Source organism: Neophocaena asiaeorientalis, unplaced genomic scaffold, assembly GCF_003031525.2.
Source record: "Neophocaena asiaeorientalis asiaeorientalis breed wild unplaced genomic scaffold, Neophocaena_asiaeorientalis_V1.1 scaffold91, whole genome shotgun sequence".
NCBI lineage: Eukaryota > Metazoa > Chordata > Mammalia > Artiodactyla > Phocoenidae > Neophocaena > Neophocaena asiaeorientalis.
The window spans coordinates 12,876,360-12,894,619 of NW_020173198.1; the positions used below are offsets into that span (position 1 = coordinate 12,876,360).

General features: G+C 41.1%; 1 protein-coding gene across 1 annotated transcript in view; it reads right to left on the bottom strand.

The window, feature by feature from the left end:
• The window catches only part of SHISA9 (shisa family member 9), a 282,506-nt gene extending 269,996 nt beyond the window's left edge, over positions 1–12,510 (bottom strand). The window contains exons 1-2 of the mRNA XM_024744362.1: positions 12,473–12,510; positions 12,291–12,418 (exon numbers count right to left, since the gene is read on the bottom strand). Coding sequence (XP_024600130.1) covers positions 12,291–12,418; positions 12,473–12,510 — 166 coding nt within the window. The remainder of the gene's footprint in view (positions 1–12,290; positions 12,419–12,472) is intronic.
• Between the last annotated feature and the right edge of the window lie 5,750 nt (positions 12,511–18,260).

Sequence of the window (18,260 nt, forward strand, 5' to 3'; positions counted from 1 at the left end):
CCATATTATGTGAATATTTTCACAATTATATATATATGATACTCATGTAAATAAAATAATAATGAATACATATTTTAAAGAACAATACCAGGATCTGAAACAAGCCACCTCTAAGCTGATTAGCAGAACAAAAATGTTCATAAGGATAATTTTTTTAAAATATGCTTACACAGTGGTGATCATTTTGTAATGTACAGAAGTGTCAAGTCACTATGTTGTGTATCTGGAACTAACATGGTGTTGTAGATCAATTATACTTCAATGAAAAAAAGAAGCAGCAGGATCAGGTATTGAATCATATTTCTCGTTTTTTTTGTTTTGTTTTGTTTTTTTTGCAGTACGCGGGCCTCTCACTTTTGTGGCCTCTCCCGTCGCGGAGCACAGGCTCCGGACGCACAGGCTCAGGGGCCATGGCTCACAGGCCCAGCCGCTCCGCAACATGTGGGATCCTCCCAGACCGGGGCACGAACCCATGTCCCCTGCATCGGCAGGCGGACTCTCAACCACTGCGCCACCAGGGAAGCCCCTGTAGTCTTTTGATTGATTTAGGGAAACTACCTCATTTGTATTTTCTTTTGACACAGACAACATTCTCTCATGTCTTTAAGCGTACATTCTTTGTATATATATATATATATATGTATAACTGAAATCACTTTGCTGTACAGTAGAAATTAACACAACATTGTAAATCAACTAACTTTAATGAAATAAAAAAATTTTTTAAGTGTATATTCTTGTCTTCACTAATATAATTTTTAACATATTAAACATGCATGTTCTCTCTTTAAAAAAAAAAACAAAACATGCTTATACAACATCCTTGTCAGCTATTACCAAAGAATTATTTGATTGATGACCTTCCTTGACTTTGAATATATGTACTAAATATTTTTAAACAATGCCTCTGAAGAATGAGGTGCTTTCTCCACTCCTTGTTATTACTCAATAAAGGAAATCAAAAATCACATGCTGCCCTTGCACAACTTCCAATTCATGGGCTTTAGGCAATTCAGTATTTTGTTAAAATGTCAAGAGTATCTGAATATTTCAAAGAGCTTCCTTTGGATAACAGGTAAAGCATCTAACTAAAGAGGCACTGCACCAATAGCTATGAAGTCTATCCCTTCATTTTACATCCTTAAGTCCATTTCCAAGAGCTGCCAAGTATACATGTATTTGTGATCAATAATTGTGTCCTAAATATTCAATGATGTGTTTTTCTGTTTTTTGGTTTTTTTGCTGTACGCAGGCCTCTCACCGCGTGGCCTCTCCGGTCGCGAAGCACAGGCTCCGGACGCGCAGGCTCAGCGGCCACGGCTCACGGGCCCAGCCGCTCCGCGGCATGTGGGATCCTCCCGGAACGGGACACAAACCCGTGTCCCCTGCATCGGCAGGCGGACTCCCAACCACTGCGCTACCAGGGAAGCCCCAATGATATTTTTTAAACAGTATTAACCTGACAAGTTTCATGGTTGTGTCACTTTAAAAAAAAAAAAAATTTCCCTGGACCTCAGTTTCATTATTTGTAAAATGCAGAGAATGGACTGACTGTAAGCACCATGAAGTCATATATACATATATGCATACGCATATATGACTTGGTGCTCTGTGTCCCTAGCACCAAGCCCCAGTGCCTAGCACATAGTAGGTACAGTGCTCAGTAAATACTCATCCAATGAGCAAACCATTTAAGGGATGATCAGTAATTCCCCAAAATGTAAATCCATGCTCTCATTTTCAACAGACTGGAGGCCAAAAATAATGAGAAAACATAAGGATAGTGGAATGAGTTTTTTGTGAGTTAATTTCATTCGACTTAGGAATTGTATTTTATTTTGAGATCTATTTCTTACCTAAATGTTTGGTATTATCTCATAGTTACTTTTTACATAATTTCCTTTCTTGCAAAATTGAAAGTAAGCACAGTATGTTGGTTCCCCAGTTCTTCTACTTTTTTTTTTAAATTTTTAGTTACCTTTGAAACGAAAAATGTGGTAAACCAAAGGCAAAATGATTCCCAAAGTTCCCTCCAGCTCCAAAATTCTTTGAGATAGACTTTTCTTGCTGGGTGGTTTGAATAACTATAATATTGTACATCCAGGGTATGACTCGGCACCGTGGACAGATCTCAGAGAAGAAGCCCGTCTCCCTGGACGAAGGATTGGATTTCAATGTGTGAAATCCAGGCTCTGCTTAGAGTGCGGCAGTCTTCATGCGAGCACACAACTCCAAGCCTAATACCTAAATTAATGAGTTTAAGTCTCCATTTAATGAAATATTCAGATTATGATTACACTTGGTTTCATTAACTGCATTCTCAGACTAACGTGATCGGATTTCCTTTTCAACTTATAATTAACTTTACTGAGAATCCTTACTGGGATTTTTTTCAGGCGGTTTCCTAAAGCCTTATTGTAAATTATTTTAATATATGTATTATGGTATTAAACTATGTTGCTTAGTTTTATATTGGCCGTTATTTTTAAAAGAAGAAAATATTAAATGCTAATCTCCAAGAACAGCCAGCTGACTTGAACTCAAAGACTGTTCTGAAAAAAATCTGTATTCAACTCTTGAAAGCTCATCCTGAAGTTTTGTTCTTCCCGTGTCAGACATGGCATTTTAATTTTTCTACCAAATGCAGTATGACCCTAACCGAAGAAAATCCTCTTCCCCCCTTTCTATAATTTGTATAAAAGTAATCAGACCTGCAACAGAGAGCTGTACTCTACCACTGATAGCTCTCCCCTCAATCAAAAGCAAGCAAAGTCAGTACATAAAAATGTTCTGCAGGCTTCCCTGGTGGCTCAGTGGTTGAGAGTCCGCCTGCCGATGCGGGGAACATGGGTTCGTGCCCTGGTTAGGGAGGATCCCACATGCCGCGGAGCGGCTGGGCCCGTGAGCCATGGCCGCTGAGCCTGCGCGTCCAGCGCCTGTGCTCCGCAACGGCAGAGGTCACAACAGTGAGAGGCCCGCGTACTGCAAAAATAAAAAATGTTCTGCTACATAAAAATGTTCTTTCTTTCACTCTTTTTTTTTTTTTAATAAATTTCTTTGTTTACTTTTTGGCTGCGTGGGGTGTTCATTGCTGGGTGCGGGCTTTCTCTAGCTGTGGTGAGCAGGGGCTACTCTTCGTGGCAGTGCATGGGCTTCTCATTGCGGTGGCTTCTCTTGTTGTGGAGTACAGGCTCTAGGAGCATGGGCTTCAGTAGTTGTGGCACACGGCCTCAGTAGCTGTGGCTCGTGGGCTCTAGAGCGCAGGCTCAGTAGTTGTGGCGCACAGGCTTAGTTGCTCTGCAGTATGTGGGATCTTCCTGGATGAGGGCTCGAACCCGTGTCCCCTGCATTGGCAGGCGGATTCTTAACCACTGTGCCACCAGGGAAGTCCCTCTTTCACTCTGATTCCTGGAAAGTTGTTGGGAAATATTTCTCTCTAAGAGCAAAATACCCATTTCTCAGGAAAATATGTCCCAATCTCCCTTCCCTCCTCCTCAACCCCAAGTGTTTTGAGGAGGCCCCCATTATGCTCCCATAGCATCCTGTACTTACTATCCCTATCGTGCTGCTTTGCAATTACCTGTTTTCTCTTCCATCTCCCCAATTGTATCATAAGATCCAAGAGGATATTTCTTATTTTTGACTCATTCATCCTCATACCTCCGGTTTTCCTAGCACGTTGCCTGACACGTAGCAGAATTTTAATAAATATCAATTCAATGTTGATTGAGGATGTGGAAATATCAATGACAAGAAAGAAACGATTGGCTAATATCTGAGTCCTCTAGGACAGAAATGACGGCTTTATCCAGTTGGTCCATTTTCAAAGATGAGTGTCATTTAATATAGTGATTCTTAGTGAGGATCTATAAATAATGGGGAGAAGGAGAAAAAGAGACATAATCTGTTACATCACCCAGTGCAAGTCCTTGGGAAAGGTATGAGAAAACTCATGAATAGAGTTCATGCCTGAACCCATGTCTCTGGTCTGAACTCCTTACTAAAAATCTCTATGGCCGGGGCTTCCCTGGTGGCGCGGTGGTTGAGAGTCCGCCTGCCAGTGCAGGGGACACGGGTTCGTACCCCGGTCCGGGAAGATCCCACATGCTGCAGAGCAGCTGGGCCCGTGAGCCATGGCCGCTGAGCCTGCGCGTCCGGAGCCTGTGCTCCGCAATGGGAGAGGTCACAACAATGAGAGGCCCGTGTACCACAAAAAAAAAAAAATCTCTATGGCCTTGAGCAGGTTACTTAAACTCTCTATGCCACAGTTTTCTCATCTATAATATGTAGATGCAGTACCTATTTCAATTATTTCATGGATTGTTGTGAGAAGAAAAATGCATGTATGTGGTAGGAGCAGAACAAGCATTATTCTGTTTCATTTATTCCTTTTTTAATCCACACTGTCAATCACATAGTAGGCATGTTGCATCTTTGAATCCCGATATCTAAATAGAAATGGTCTCCCAAAGGAACTGGATAGGCTTTCCCTAGAATGGAAGGAGCAGAACTTGGCATCTTTTAAACTAAACCAGACACTGTGATAAGCACTTAGGCTTTCTTTACAAATAGTCCTACAGCTGGTTGGAAGCACTTTGGAAAGGCAATGTAGATCCAATTAGGCAATGCCATGTGGCCAGCATTAGTAGCAATTTTTGAAAAGAGCCCAGGAGTTGACTTACAGAAAGTGGTGATTTTTTTTTCTTTTAAGGGCTCTGTTTCTGTTGCCCGTGCATGCACACACATAGACACACACACACACACAAATCTCATTTTCTAGGTGGAACTAACTATAAGACATGCTGGGGGCCAGACAGATTCCTACAGGTCTGGTCTGCCAGTGTAAAGAAATATTAAAATCAACACTCCTACCAGAATGAAAGCTCATGTGTTTTAATGAGAATAGAAGAAGAACGTAAGACAGGAACAAATGGCTAAGAATGGGACAGCTGCTCCATCCCAACTATTTCCTTGGGAAGGAATTGACAGTTTCTTCAGTTCTCATTTGCATCAAAAACATTAGTAGTAAAAAAAACACACACACACGCACACACACACACACAAATGGGGTTATCAACAGGCACACAGAGTGAAAATATTTTCACCATGAAGACAACTGCACAACAAATTCATACCAACGTGCATCACTGGCCCCTAGCGAACGGACCACCTTAACATTAATGCTTACTCATTCCACAAAAAATAATAGTAACAACCAATGTGTATGTTACCAGGCATCAAGCTAAGTCCTTTAAATGTGTTAATTCATGTAATCTCCACAACAATCTCGTAAGGGAGATGTTATTTTATTCTTTTCATAGAATGGAAAACTGAAGTTTACAGAATTAAATAAATTTTTCCAAGACTGCACAGCTAACAGATGACAGAGCAGACACCCAAGCCAACCATGTATTCCTCCCAAGCCCATATCCCCCAAGCCCTCACTGAACCATCTCAAAGATATATTGTCTAATATCTGATGAGCATCATCACATGTCAGGATCTCATCTATAACACTGAATACTTGAAGAGAAAACCAGAGCTCTTGATCTAAAACCACACAAAGTCAACTCAAGCTATGGCACTGAACCTAAAAATGCTTTTAGTGGATCCAGTATAGATCCACCCCCTAACTCTTATCAGCTCTAAGATTTGCTGACCTGTGTGCCAAAACCATTACAGTCATAGATCTTCAGGTGGAAAGACGATCCTGTCCAGTCATTTCAGGAACAACAGTATTGGTAGCTGTCGTTTCTTAGAAGAGAGTTAAAGCCTCATATGAGTTGAAATCGCCAAGTTCCCTCAAAACTCAAAATCCCAAGGGTCCTGCTAATGGGTTCCTCTGGATCTCTTATGGAGCTTGTGCTAGGCATTCATTCATACATGCATGTATCCCTTCATTTAACAAACATCCATTGAACACTGTGTAGTTACTAGGCACTGGAGGTACAGGGGAGAGTAAGACAAATGTAAACCCTGCCCCTGCCCCAAGGAAGCTTAAAACAGCAATCTCCACCCTGCTACTCAAACACAGCCTTCTTGGAGACCTAGTCCCACTACAGTCCTGAGAAGAAGACCAAGACACTCTCCCATCACACCCAACTGATTAATCTGGGGTCAGAGAGCTGATCCAGGGAAGCCAGGCCATTGGTTGGTCAGAAACCAATCACATTTTCTCTCTCTGGATAAAATGAACTAAAAGACACAGTGATTGAGCACATTAAGGACAGAAACGATAGTGATGTTTTACCCACTCCACCTCCTGAAGTCCCTGAGGTGTCTTGATTCCTACCCTTCCAGAGCCTGGTTATTCACCAGAAGATAACCCAAGTGCATCCATTAAAGTTCAGGCTATGGAATCAGACAGACCTGGGCTTGAATCCTGGCTCCTCTGTATATTAGCTAAGATATCATGGACAAGCTCTTTAACCTTTAATTTTATTAGGGATATTTTCAAATATACACAAAGATAGAGAGAATAATGAATCCCCATGTATTTGGTCACCCAGCTATAATAACAATACTTTTCCCATTTTGTTTCATCTATCAACCCCCACAAAATGAAACCTCTTCCATAGGCTTTTTCATTTATTAGACAAAAATTTATGGAGCTGCTGCCATGAGCCAGCCCAGTTCCTGCTGTGGGGAGCACAGTTGTGACAATACAAAGCATTTGCTCTCGTGGAGTTTACAACTTCGGAGAATACAAAACTTATGAAGAGAATAATGGGAAAATGGGGAACAGTAGGTGATTTGGGGGCCAAAAAGGTAGACAAGGAAGTCCTCTCTAATGAAGTGGCAATAGGGGTAAGAGATGAGATGGAAAAGGCCTGGGAGCCCTTGCTCTAGGCAGGAAGCACAGCATGTGCAAAGGCCCTGAGGCAAGAATGAGCCTAGGCAGTTTGAGGGTTGCTTTGCATATGAAAGGAGCTAATATATTCAAAGCATTTAGCACAATGCCTCCAGTTAGGAAGGGCTCAATAAATATTTGTTATTATCCCTAAGGGAGGACTCATCACAAGACAGTACATTGGAGAGCATTTTGGAAACAGCTCTTACCTGGAATGCCAACTGCTCTTTAGGTTCACTTAACATATCCTTTCTTCCCCCTTCAGCAAACATCTGTACCACAAGGAGAGGTAATGTAGTGTGGTGGTTAAAAACACAGACCTTGCGAAGTGACTGGCCCCATTTAAATCCCAGCTCTACTACTTAGTAACTCTACGGACTTTGGACAAGCCACTTAACCTCTCTGACTTCAGTTTATCCGTCCTTATGATGGGGAAAATAACAGTACCAACCCAGTAAGTTCTGTAGGATTCAATGTGGTAGGGGTTTAGAATGCTGTCTGCTCAGTCTACTGTTACTATTACACTATCTCACGTATTTCTTTTGTATCTGTATTTATCTTTTTGCCTGCCCTGCTTAGGAAATTACCCCCAAATTTATTTTTTACTTATTTGTTTATTTATTTTTTATTTTACTTATTTTTTATTGAACTATAATTGATTTACAGTGTCAATGTTAGTTTCAGGTGTACAGCACAGTAATTCAGACCTTTTCCCTTATACGTTACCACAAAATATTGAGGAAACTTCCCTGTGCTATACAGTAGGTCCTTGTTGGTAATTCCTCCAGTTTTTAAAAAGTATTTGGGAATATTCCTTCCAGTATCTCCAAAAGTCGAGTATGGGACATCCCGGGTGCCTTGGTAAATATCGACAAATGAATGGAAATCCATTTGGCCCTAGGTATGAGCTGTACAACCTCTTCAGAAACTAAATCGTGGGTTTGCTTTTCATCTGATTCCTTGTAAAGCCACTTGGGAATGGTCCTGGGGGAGGAGAGGGTGTGAGTAGAAGCTGGAATAAGAATCTGGTCTTTCTGATGGACTCTGTGTTCTGAAATATCAAGTTAGCATTTCTCTGGAGTTTGGGGTGAGATCTCACTTGCTCAGATTATGCCGTGAAATAAATACTGTAACACTAACCCCATTCCAAAGTGGGGTTGCATGTTTGTATGGAATGTGAGGGTCCTTTGTCCCGTGAGTATATGTGAGAGCACAGTCAGGACAGCAACTGGTTCCATTCGAACAGTGAGCAGGTGAATAATTTAACATGGATGTTTTCATAGACACTAGGAGACACTTTTTATATGGTGGCAATAAAGGTTTTGTAATTGCCGCTGACTTATTCAGTGTTGATTCCAGCCTTCACCACATCATTAACCAATATTGCACAACCAAAATTCTACTATCAAGTTGGCTATACTACTATAATGTAGTGTCCTGGATTGGATCCTGGAACAGAAAAGGGACATTAGGGAAGAAACTAGTGAAATTCAAACAATATCTACCGTTTAGCTAAAAATAACATACTGATGTTGATTTCTTAGTTTTGACCATACTATAGTCAAGTAAGATGTTAAAATCAAAGTGGCTGAGGAATATACAGAACTCTGTGTGCTATCTTTGCCACTTTTCTATAAATATACAATTATTCCCAAATTAAAATTTTATTTCAAAAAAAAAGTGTGCTTTTAACACAAACAAGTTGAGAAACAGTGATCCAGGTGATATGGCGTCCCCACAGCCCCTCATTCACGTCTCCCATTCCTAACACTAGGGACTTCCCTGGCGGTCCAGCGGTTAGGACTCTGCACTTCCACTGTGGGGGGCGTAGGTTCGATCCCTGGTCAGGGAACTAAGATCCTACAAGCCGCCGGCGCAGCCAAAAATGAAAAGAAAAGAAGAAAAAAAAAGGTTCATCCCGTTCTTAACACCAAAGGGAGCCTACATTTACCCTGGACTCTCAAAAGGGGTGGGAGGTGTCATTGGCAGGCAGGGAGGCTGGGGTCGGGGAGACAGCACATTCACAGCACTTGAGAACAAAATGTGCCTTCAAAAGCAAACTGTAGTTACACAGAAGCCTAGGAGCCTTTGCAGAAAACCACTATCTCATCTGAATCTACATCCTGTTAATCAAAGAGGTCCAAGACCTTTTGATTATCAGACTAAATATTTTTAGGCAGTATCACTGAATGCCTGGAAAGACCCTTCAGCATCTGCTGAAGAAAAATCCATCTTCAGATAAAAAAGCCAAGTCCTGCATATCACCGGAAAAATCAGCTTCACAAAACTGATAAAGGTTGGCAAAAAATTTCCCCATATGGAAGCCCTCTGCCCCCTATTTGCCTTCACCCTAGTCCTTCTCCACTCCCCTCCTTCCAAATATCCAGATTTCCAGACTGACTGTTGATTCTCTTAGCATTTTAACAAAGCATAAGGGAACGATCATAAAGTGATCTAGCTTTAGTATCAAGAGGAGGAGAGATAAATATATGGAGATGATTATTCTCTTAAAGCAATGTCAAGTGAGTAATTGAACAGAGATGAAAATAACATTTAAGTTGGGCCTATCGAATTTCCAGTCAAATCTGGCAACTTGAATGTTTAGTGAAGAACACCCTAAAAATGGCACGATGTGTCCCTTCTTGTTGTATCACAAGTAGATGCATCTTTCATTCCGTTTTTTGTAATGGTAAATCTTTGTAGCTCCCACAATGTCCAGAAAAGGGTTTTATATTCAATAGGTGCATGCTAATTCTGGTACCAAGATCTGGTCCTACTTTCTGGTTATTAGACAGAATTCCTTCTCTCCTAGTTCTCTACTGGTCAGAGTGGGCTCTGGTGACGGTTTGGCTTCTTGAACATTTAATAACTGATAAATATCAGTTATCTAGTCCTATCTTCTCAATGAACTTCCCAAATCATTCTTTGTTCTGAACATGTAAATTTTTCCCACATGTCTACAATATATAAAGAGCTCCTGTAAGTCAACAAAAGACAAACATGTAATTACAAGGAAACACAATCACTACCAACTACTGAATTAACTTGTTATATCAATTAAACTTATTAATGTAAATCTGTGGAAAGGCTATATGCTTCCTATTTTCAGATAGTCCCAAAAACACTTGGAAATAAGGATTGAACCAACCTAGCAAAATTATATGAAATTAATATTTGTGGTAATTCTTATGAGAATGCAGTGTTTGTGACATAACACCTGGAATTCTCCCCTGTAGTTTGCCAGGAATGCTCTGGTGTAATTCTACCCAGTAAAATATTACAAGACACATTTTTTTTCTTAGTATAAAAAGACCATTGATTACTGAAACACAAATATAGACTAAAAGCAAGAATCATAAATAAACCAAGTTAGCCTGTCACAGGAGACTATTGAATTGCTCAGTACCTAGACACCCATCTCTGAACAGTAATTTATTCTCAGTACAACTTTAAACAAAAATCCCTTACTAAAGGGACTTCCCTGGTGGCACAGTGGTTAAGACTACACGCTCCCAATGCAGGTGGCCTGGGTTTGATCCCTGGTTGGGGAACTAGATCCCACATGCATGCCCCAACTAAGAGTTCGCATGCCACAACTAAGGAGACCACCTGCTGCAGCTAAGACCCAACACAACCAAAAAGATAAATATATATTGTTTTAATTCCTTACTAAAGCAAGATTCATTAATGTCGCCTGCCCTTTTTGCCTGATGGAATGGTGAAATTTGAGTGCCTTCAATGATTTTGTTATTCCACTCAAGTGCTGATTCAAAATCATCCTAAAAATTGAAACTTCAAATGAGAAACTTTCAACGGCTGCCTTTTATAGCCAGGGACTCAACACTATTTCCGCTTTCTCTACTTCATGGTCACAATCACTCACTTATGATGTTTGGGACTCACATACACCTAGGTTCAACTTATTTCCCAGTGCATTCCGAAGGAGAATGTGCTCATTTCCATCAAAACCAGAATTGGATATGACTGCCATATCAGAGTTGGCGCAATTTACCATATCTTTCAGGGCTGTGCGATTTGGTCATAAAACTTCCAATGGCTGGTGTATTTTGCTCTAAAATGTGGCTATTTCTCATATCATTTTATGGTCCAGTTCACAAATAAATAATGTCAGATTATTTAATATAATGAAACCTAAGACCTACTTAGTAACCCATTTTCAAACCATGTACAGATTGACTTTGCCAACATACAGCGACATTTCCAAGGCCATGAACAACTGTCACCATGCAGAATCAGAGAATTTTCATCACCTATGTCAAATTCCACAGGCTTATTCCTCTACCCGTTGAGCATGAAAATTTGCAACCAGTCCAAAAGTATGATTCAGCAAATAAAACACCAATGCCGCTCCTCGTGCAGCTTTAGCAAAGGCGACCCAGACTAGAAAAATGTGCACTGCCAGAAATGTTTCTGTTTTTAAGAACCTCCAGCCACAACTGAATGCATCCTTTAAATTGTCTGGCTTTTGTTATTGTAAACCAACCCCTCCACATTACTTTAATGTGGTGGTTACTTGAAAACATAGTTGCTAGGAGTAACCACGGTAGTACACTACCGTCAAAAACAAAACCATCTTGTTTTCCCCACTCCCTGTTCTCAGTGCACCAGCTCCATAATGTATGTTGTATATACAGATCTTTGAAAGGAAAGAAAATCTTTGGGACCATACTAAGATCCCCAACTATGCTCCATCAGCTAAAGAATACCTATTGAAACACAATAGCAAATGCAGCTTTTTTTTTCCTGGAAGAACAATGGAACAATTTGCTACTGGTGAATCACACATACACACCCACCCCAAACCAACATAACCACAACTCAAAACTCCATACACATGCACACACGCACACACATACACACACAAAGAGTCTGTGGATTATATTTACGAAACTCTAGTTTTATGAAAAATAAATCTAGTTCTTCTGAACCAGTATCTGTTAACTGAAAGCAGCATGAAACCTAAAAGACACAACTGGTCTACCTCAGGAGGGTGACAGATAAGCAAATGAACCATTGGTTAACAGATTACCCAATCAAGATGAACCGACAAAATGGGTTATTGGCTAACAGATTTACTATCTAAGATGAACCAACCAAGTAATTCATTGGTTAACTAGGTACCCAACCATGATGAACCCACCAAAAGGGCCATTAGTTAACAGATCAACCAAGTGGTTCTGCTAATAGAAGAACCAAACATGAGAAATTCACCAAGTGGGCCACTCTTTAACAGAGAAACAAACCAAGTGAAATCTGAGGATGCCAAACACAGTTTGATCCAGAAGAGATAAAATAAAACTTCTTATTCAACAAATAGAAGCTCTTCATGGACCCAAACATACACCATGAAATCTGGAGTGGTGTGACCACCACTTGGGTCACCACACAGGACTGGAATGGATCGCACAGCTGTACTTACGAAGATTATTTATGGGGGTTCTGGTATCCATGTTCTCATAATGCTGGACATGGACCACGATGTTGAGATCTCTCTCCATGTGGTCAGTGTTGCAGTGGCCCTGTGGCCTCATGACATCTGCAAGGGCCCTGAAAGAAGAGAAAATTTAAATCTGTTCATTCAAAACAATGATTGGCACATACTTGGGCCTATGAACAAAAGACAAGACCCCTTCCTCCATGAAGCTGCCATTCTACTGAGGGGCAGAGGGGAAAAAAAGACATTAGTAAGATCACTGCAATTAGAGATTACATAAGGACCTCACGCAGAACGGTTCACATGCCTCTCACAATAGTGATGTAATAGCAGTGTTACCTACTTTATAGAGGTGTTGAGAGGATTAAATGATGAATATACGTAATATGTCTGCACCCCACAAGTTTAGTTCCCCTTTATGACTAACCCTAGATACCAACACTTCACGTACAGCAATGGCCCACTATTCCTAACAATAAGTAACATTTACTGAGTACTTACCGTAAGCCAGGCACTATACTAGTCACGTTACATACTTTAATTCAACTAAGCAGCATGTAAACATCTTATGAGGATTATTACTCTATGTTTGCAGATGAGTAAACAAAGACTCAGAGAGGTGAATTGATTCCATTTACATGAAATGTTCAGAATAGGCAAATCCAGAGACAAAGCAGATTAGTGGTTGCCAGGGGCTGGGGGTGTGGGAGGGGAAATAGGAAGTGACTGCTAATGAGTGAAGGGTTTTTTTTTAGGATGATGAAAATGTTCTAGAATTAGACAGTGGTGATGGTTGCTCAACTTTCTGAATATACTAAAAAACACTGAATTGTACACTTTTTAATATTTTTTAATATTTATTTATTTGGCTGCGCCAGGTTTTAGTGGCGGCACGAGGGATCTTCATTGCAGCATGCGGGATCTAGTTCCCTGACTAGGTATCAAACCCAGGCCCTCTGCATTGGGAGAGTGAAGTCTTAACCACTGGACAACCAGGGAAGTCCCTGTACACTTTTTTTTTTAATCCTAAATATACTGAGATGGAGTGGTCTGGAAAAGCCTTTCTGAGGAGGTGATATTTGGGTACAGCCCTGAGCAGTAGAAGGAGTTGGTCACATAAAGATGATGAAAGAACATTCTGGGCAGAGGGGCAGCAAGTGCAAAGGTCCTGAGGCAGGAAAGAGTTCAGGTATCTGAGGGACAAGCAAGAAGGCCAATAAAGCTGGATTATGGCAAACAAGGGGGGATAATGTTACAAGGTGTGGATTATCCATTCTCCAAAACAAAAAAATGCCCAAGTTAACTCAGCTAATCAGTGGAGGGACTAAGATACAAATCTGAGTGTCTTTGAAATCAGAGTCCAGGCTCCTTCCTACTCTGTGCAGTAAGCAAGGCCTGAAACTCAAAGGGGCTGCAGGGAAGGAATGTTTGAAACATAGAATAGATGCCTCCCAAACCTAATTTGCCTTTTTTCACTTTTAAACAGGCTCTTTATATGAACTTCAGGGGATCTCTGAACTCCTCTGGAATTGAATGGAAATTTTATTTGTGCGTTTTTCTTGAAGAAGAAGCCATAGATCTCAACAGATTCTCTAAGGAGTCTCTCCAAAATTCCAGAATATTCGGACTTTCAAGAGGACAGCAAAGTAAATATTCAGGATGTCTATCCATGAACTCGGTCAGCACTGCCATCAGCAGATTCCCTGGGCTTCTTCTGAGTGCCAAAATTCATGAAATTCACCTAAAAGCCAAGCCATACTTTTTCCAAGGCAGCCCTTCCCAGAGCATGCAGTGAAGACAGGGATTCTTAGAGCCCGCACATCCTGGACAAGGAGTCTTCAAGATGCGGTCCACTCACTCAGGGACTGCCTAAAATAATTTAGCATGGGGGAAGGAAACATGAGAACTTCTGTGTATGGTCTTTAGTCACTAAGAATAAGAAATAAATTTAGTATGTGAATTGATGCCGGAGCCCTCATTTGGAATATCCATGTCAGATGGTGAGAATCTGGAGTCTTGGACCAAGGAGGGTGGCTAGCAGTGGCACCATCATTAGGCTGCATCACCTGTATTGCAGTTATGTGCACCCCTAAAGCGGATGTGCAGGCAAAGTATCTAGTTTTACTAGGCTAACCATCACTACGTGGACATGGGGCTTAAAAATGTCCCCCATAACAAAACCACAGCTTGGAGATAATACTGATGACACAAGCACAGGAAAAGGACAGATTGGACTCTCCCCTCCTCTTCAACAGCTTCTCACAAGGTTAAAACAATGATGGCCTATTCAGATCAAAATGAAGTCAGCCAAAAATAATCAAAGCTCTCAGGAAAACTATTCAAACTATGGATTTATTTATGAATGATGAGCTTCATCCTCAACACACATTAGGCTTTGAGAGATGAGCTAATGATTGCACGAAGTCAGCACCATTGGCAACAAATTGTAAATATTTATTTCACCTTCAGCTCACTTTAATATTTCTGTTCTTATGTATGCTTTATAGTGTATCTAAACAACAAGGCCCTATTGTATAGCACAGGGAACTATATTCAATATCCTGTGATAAGCCATAATGGAAAAGAATATGAAAAAGTATATATATATAAAACTGAATCACTTTGCTGTACAGCAGAAATTAACACATTGTAAATCAACTATCCTTCAATAAAACTTTAAAAAATAATAAATGCTACAGTGTACATAATAATTTTTGTTGCTATGTGCGCATATTGGGGTGTATGCTAAAAAAAATGTTACAATTAGGGGTGTGTTTTAAAAAATTAGTGAATTAGTGGAAAGAACCAACTATGTACTACAAGCCAAACAAATGCCCAAGGAATTGGTATTTATGTGTGGCACATACTTCGGGTGCTTCTCAAACTCGAACGTGCATTCAGATTACCTTCGCAGTCTTGTTAAGATGCAGATTCTGATTCAAGGTGTCTGAGGCAGGGCCTGAGATTCTGCTCAAGCTCCCAGGTAATGGAGATGCTGCTGGTCCACAGGCCACAATCTGAATAGCAAGATCCTAAAGGTAATGTCATGGTAAATTTTATGTGTCAACTTGACTGAAGAGAACAAAGATTTGGTCAAACATTATTCTGGATGCGTCTGAGAGGGTGTTTTTGGATGAGATTAACATTTAGATTGATAGACTGAGGAAAGCAGATTGCCCTCCATGGGGTGGGCCTCATCTGATCAGTTGAAGGCTGGAATAGAACAAACGGCTGACCCTCCCCCAAGTAAGAGAGAATTTCCCTGCCTGATGGCCTTCAAACTGGGACGTCAGCTCTTCATGTTTCTACGGTGACCTACAGGCTTTCAGACTCAAACTGGGACCTTGACTCTGCAGATTTTGGACCTCCCAGCTTCAATTAACATGTGTGGCAATTCTGCATAAAGCTCTTCATAGATAGATAGATGACACATAGATAGATAGATGCTAGATAAATAGATAGATCTCCTAGAGGTTCTGTTTCTCTGGAGTACCCTAACTAACACAGGCACCTTATTGAAGAAACTACACTTTTCCTTGATATCCCTTAACCCAGCTCCAAATTGTTATGTTAAAACATTGCCATTTTTGAGGTTGAAGATGATGGAATATTGGCAATTTCATAAGGTTCAACTTAGTATCACTTCACTTGTATATTTATTTGTACATTACCTGTCTCCTGCCATTTGACCATGAGCTCTGTGCCTGCACTCTGCTGCATTCTCAGAGCTCTCTGCACAGGGCTGGGTATACCATAGGTACTCAATAAAAACCTATTGAATGAATATATCAATGAGCAAATGAATGACTGAATGAGGAGATACCTTATGTCATATAAACCAGGATGTCAGGAATCAGAACTCCTATGTGCCAGGTACCGTACTAGGACACAGGTGACAGATGGGGAAGAGACTGTTAGCATCCCTGCACTCCTTAATGTGAAAGATAACGGAAGGAGACAGATAATAAACTAGTAAACTAGTACATTATTAAGTTCATTTTAGACTGTAATGTGAAATGAAGCAAATAACATTGAGTGATGGGCTGGAGGGGGCGAGGAAGGGGGCGTTAGTAAGTAAGCCTGTGGGGTCAGGGACAGCGTCTCAGACAGGTGACATTGAGCTGAGACTTGAATGCAGAGGAGGGGCCAGCCAGAGAATTTGAGGCAAAACAACACAACTCCAAAGCAGCAATGAGCGTGGCATAGCTGAGGAACAAAAAGAAAAGGCTGCATCCCTTTTCTTTCCAATTACAGAGAGCAAATAAAAGACCCCAGCATTACCGAACAGAGCTCAGAGTTCCAGCATCTTGCTTCATAGCCTCCAGGGGTTCCAAGGTCTAAACTATGTCCTGACTTTTAAACACTTGAATGGGATTCCTGAGAATTTCCTCTTTTACCAGAAGCATCATTTATTTTTCAAGGATCTAAGGGCAATGGGCACCAGGTACCTTTCTGGAGTAGTGGTTATACAGGTGTAGACATTTGTCCAAGCTCATCAAACTGTACAGATAATGTGTGTGCATTTTATTGTGTAAATTAGATCCCAATAAAGTGGATTTTTTTAACATCTTTATTGGAGTATAACTGCTTTGCAATGTTGTTAAAGTTGATTTTTCAAATGTAAGGACTCAGTACCCAAAGAGAAGCAAACATATTCTGCAAAGAAAAAGAATTTAGACTTTTCCATGGCCAACAGTATATGCATTCATGGGCTTCTCCAGCCTGAGGAGCTGGTGGAAGCCACAAGATAACCATAAATGTGTAAGAAAAAGGGGAGGTGGAAGGGAAGCTGGAATAAGAGAGAAAAGGCAAGGGAAGAAGGGACATATATCACTTGATGCCATTTCTTTGCAACAGACTCCAACACTTGCGAAGCATGTTTGAAAAACACACAGGACATTGTGCTACATAATTTGCCACTTGGATTTCAGATTCTGTTTGAAGGTGGGCAAAATAATGACATGTGTTCCCTACTGGCTTCGAGTGTAGAGAGCTTCCTGCCCCAAGGTCATTTCTTACCGATGCCTTTGCCAAGGGGCTGGCCCTGCCAGGGGCAGATGCAGAAAACATGCCTAGTCTTGATCTGACAGTGGCTCCGTGAACTGGCCCTGATGTGTGCACTGTTATTTGCAGGGCATCGAGCACCTCTCTGTGATCTGCAAAGACTGAAGTCTTGCATCTCAGTGATCCAAGGCAGTACAGCCTAGTAGTCAAGGATCCGTGCTACAGCCTCAGACTGTCTGGGCCTGAAGTCCAACTCCTCCACTCACTAGGGGCTTGTGTATCCTCTTGGAAAGCAATCTGTGCCTCTGTGAAAGGCAGACTGTCATAAGTCAGACCTCCTTGTGGTGGGACATGAAATTAAATGAGAATTTACACACAAGCTTATGGCAAAATAGTAAAACCAGCAAGTGTTCTTCAATATCACCCAGGCCAACTCTTTGCAATGCATCTAATGTTGTCATACATGGATCGTCTCTCCTATTGTGAACCTGCCACTCCTTCTGCTAAAATTAAATGCAAGCCCAGAGAGGTTATAAGACTTGGCCAATGTCACACAGCTAAACAGTCATAGCAGAGCAAGGGCTAGACACAGAGTTCCAGACTACAACTTCACCCACTTCGGTAGATAAGGGTTAGAAAATTCCAGTAATAAGGATGATGATAAAGGGTAATAGTCACTGAGCAGTGACCATATGGCAGGTCCTGCTCTAAGAGCTTTCTAAGCCCAGTCTCAGTGAATCCTCACACAAGCCTATGCTATAGGGACCCTCATCATCCCATTTTGTAGGCAAGAACCTGGGAATCAGAGAAGTGATATAAATTTCCCAGAGTCACACAGCTATTAAGTGGCTGAGCTGGGACTGAATCTGGAGCCATCTGACTTGAGCCCATTTCTGTTAAGATCAGCCTGATGACCTCTCTGGGGACTGCAGGTAACATAACCTAGTGAAT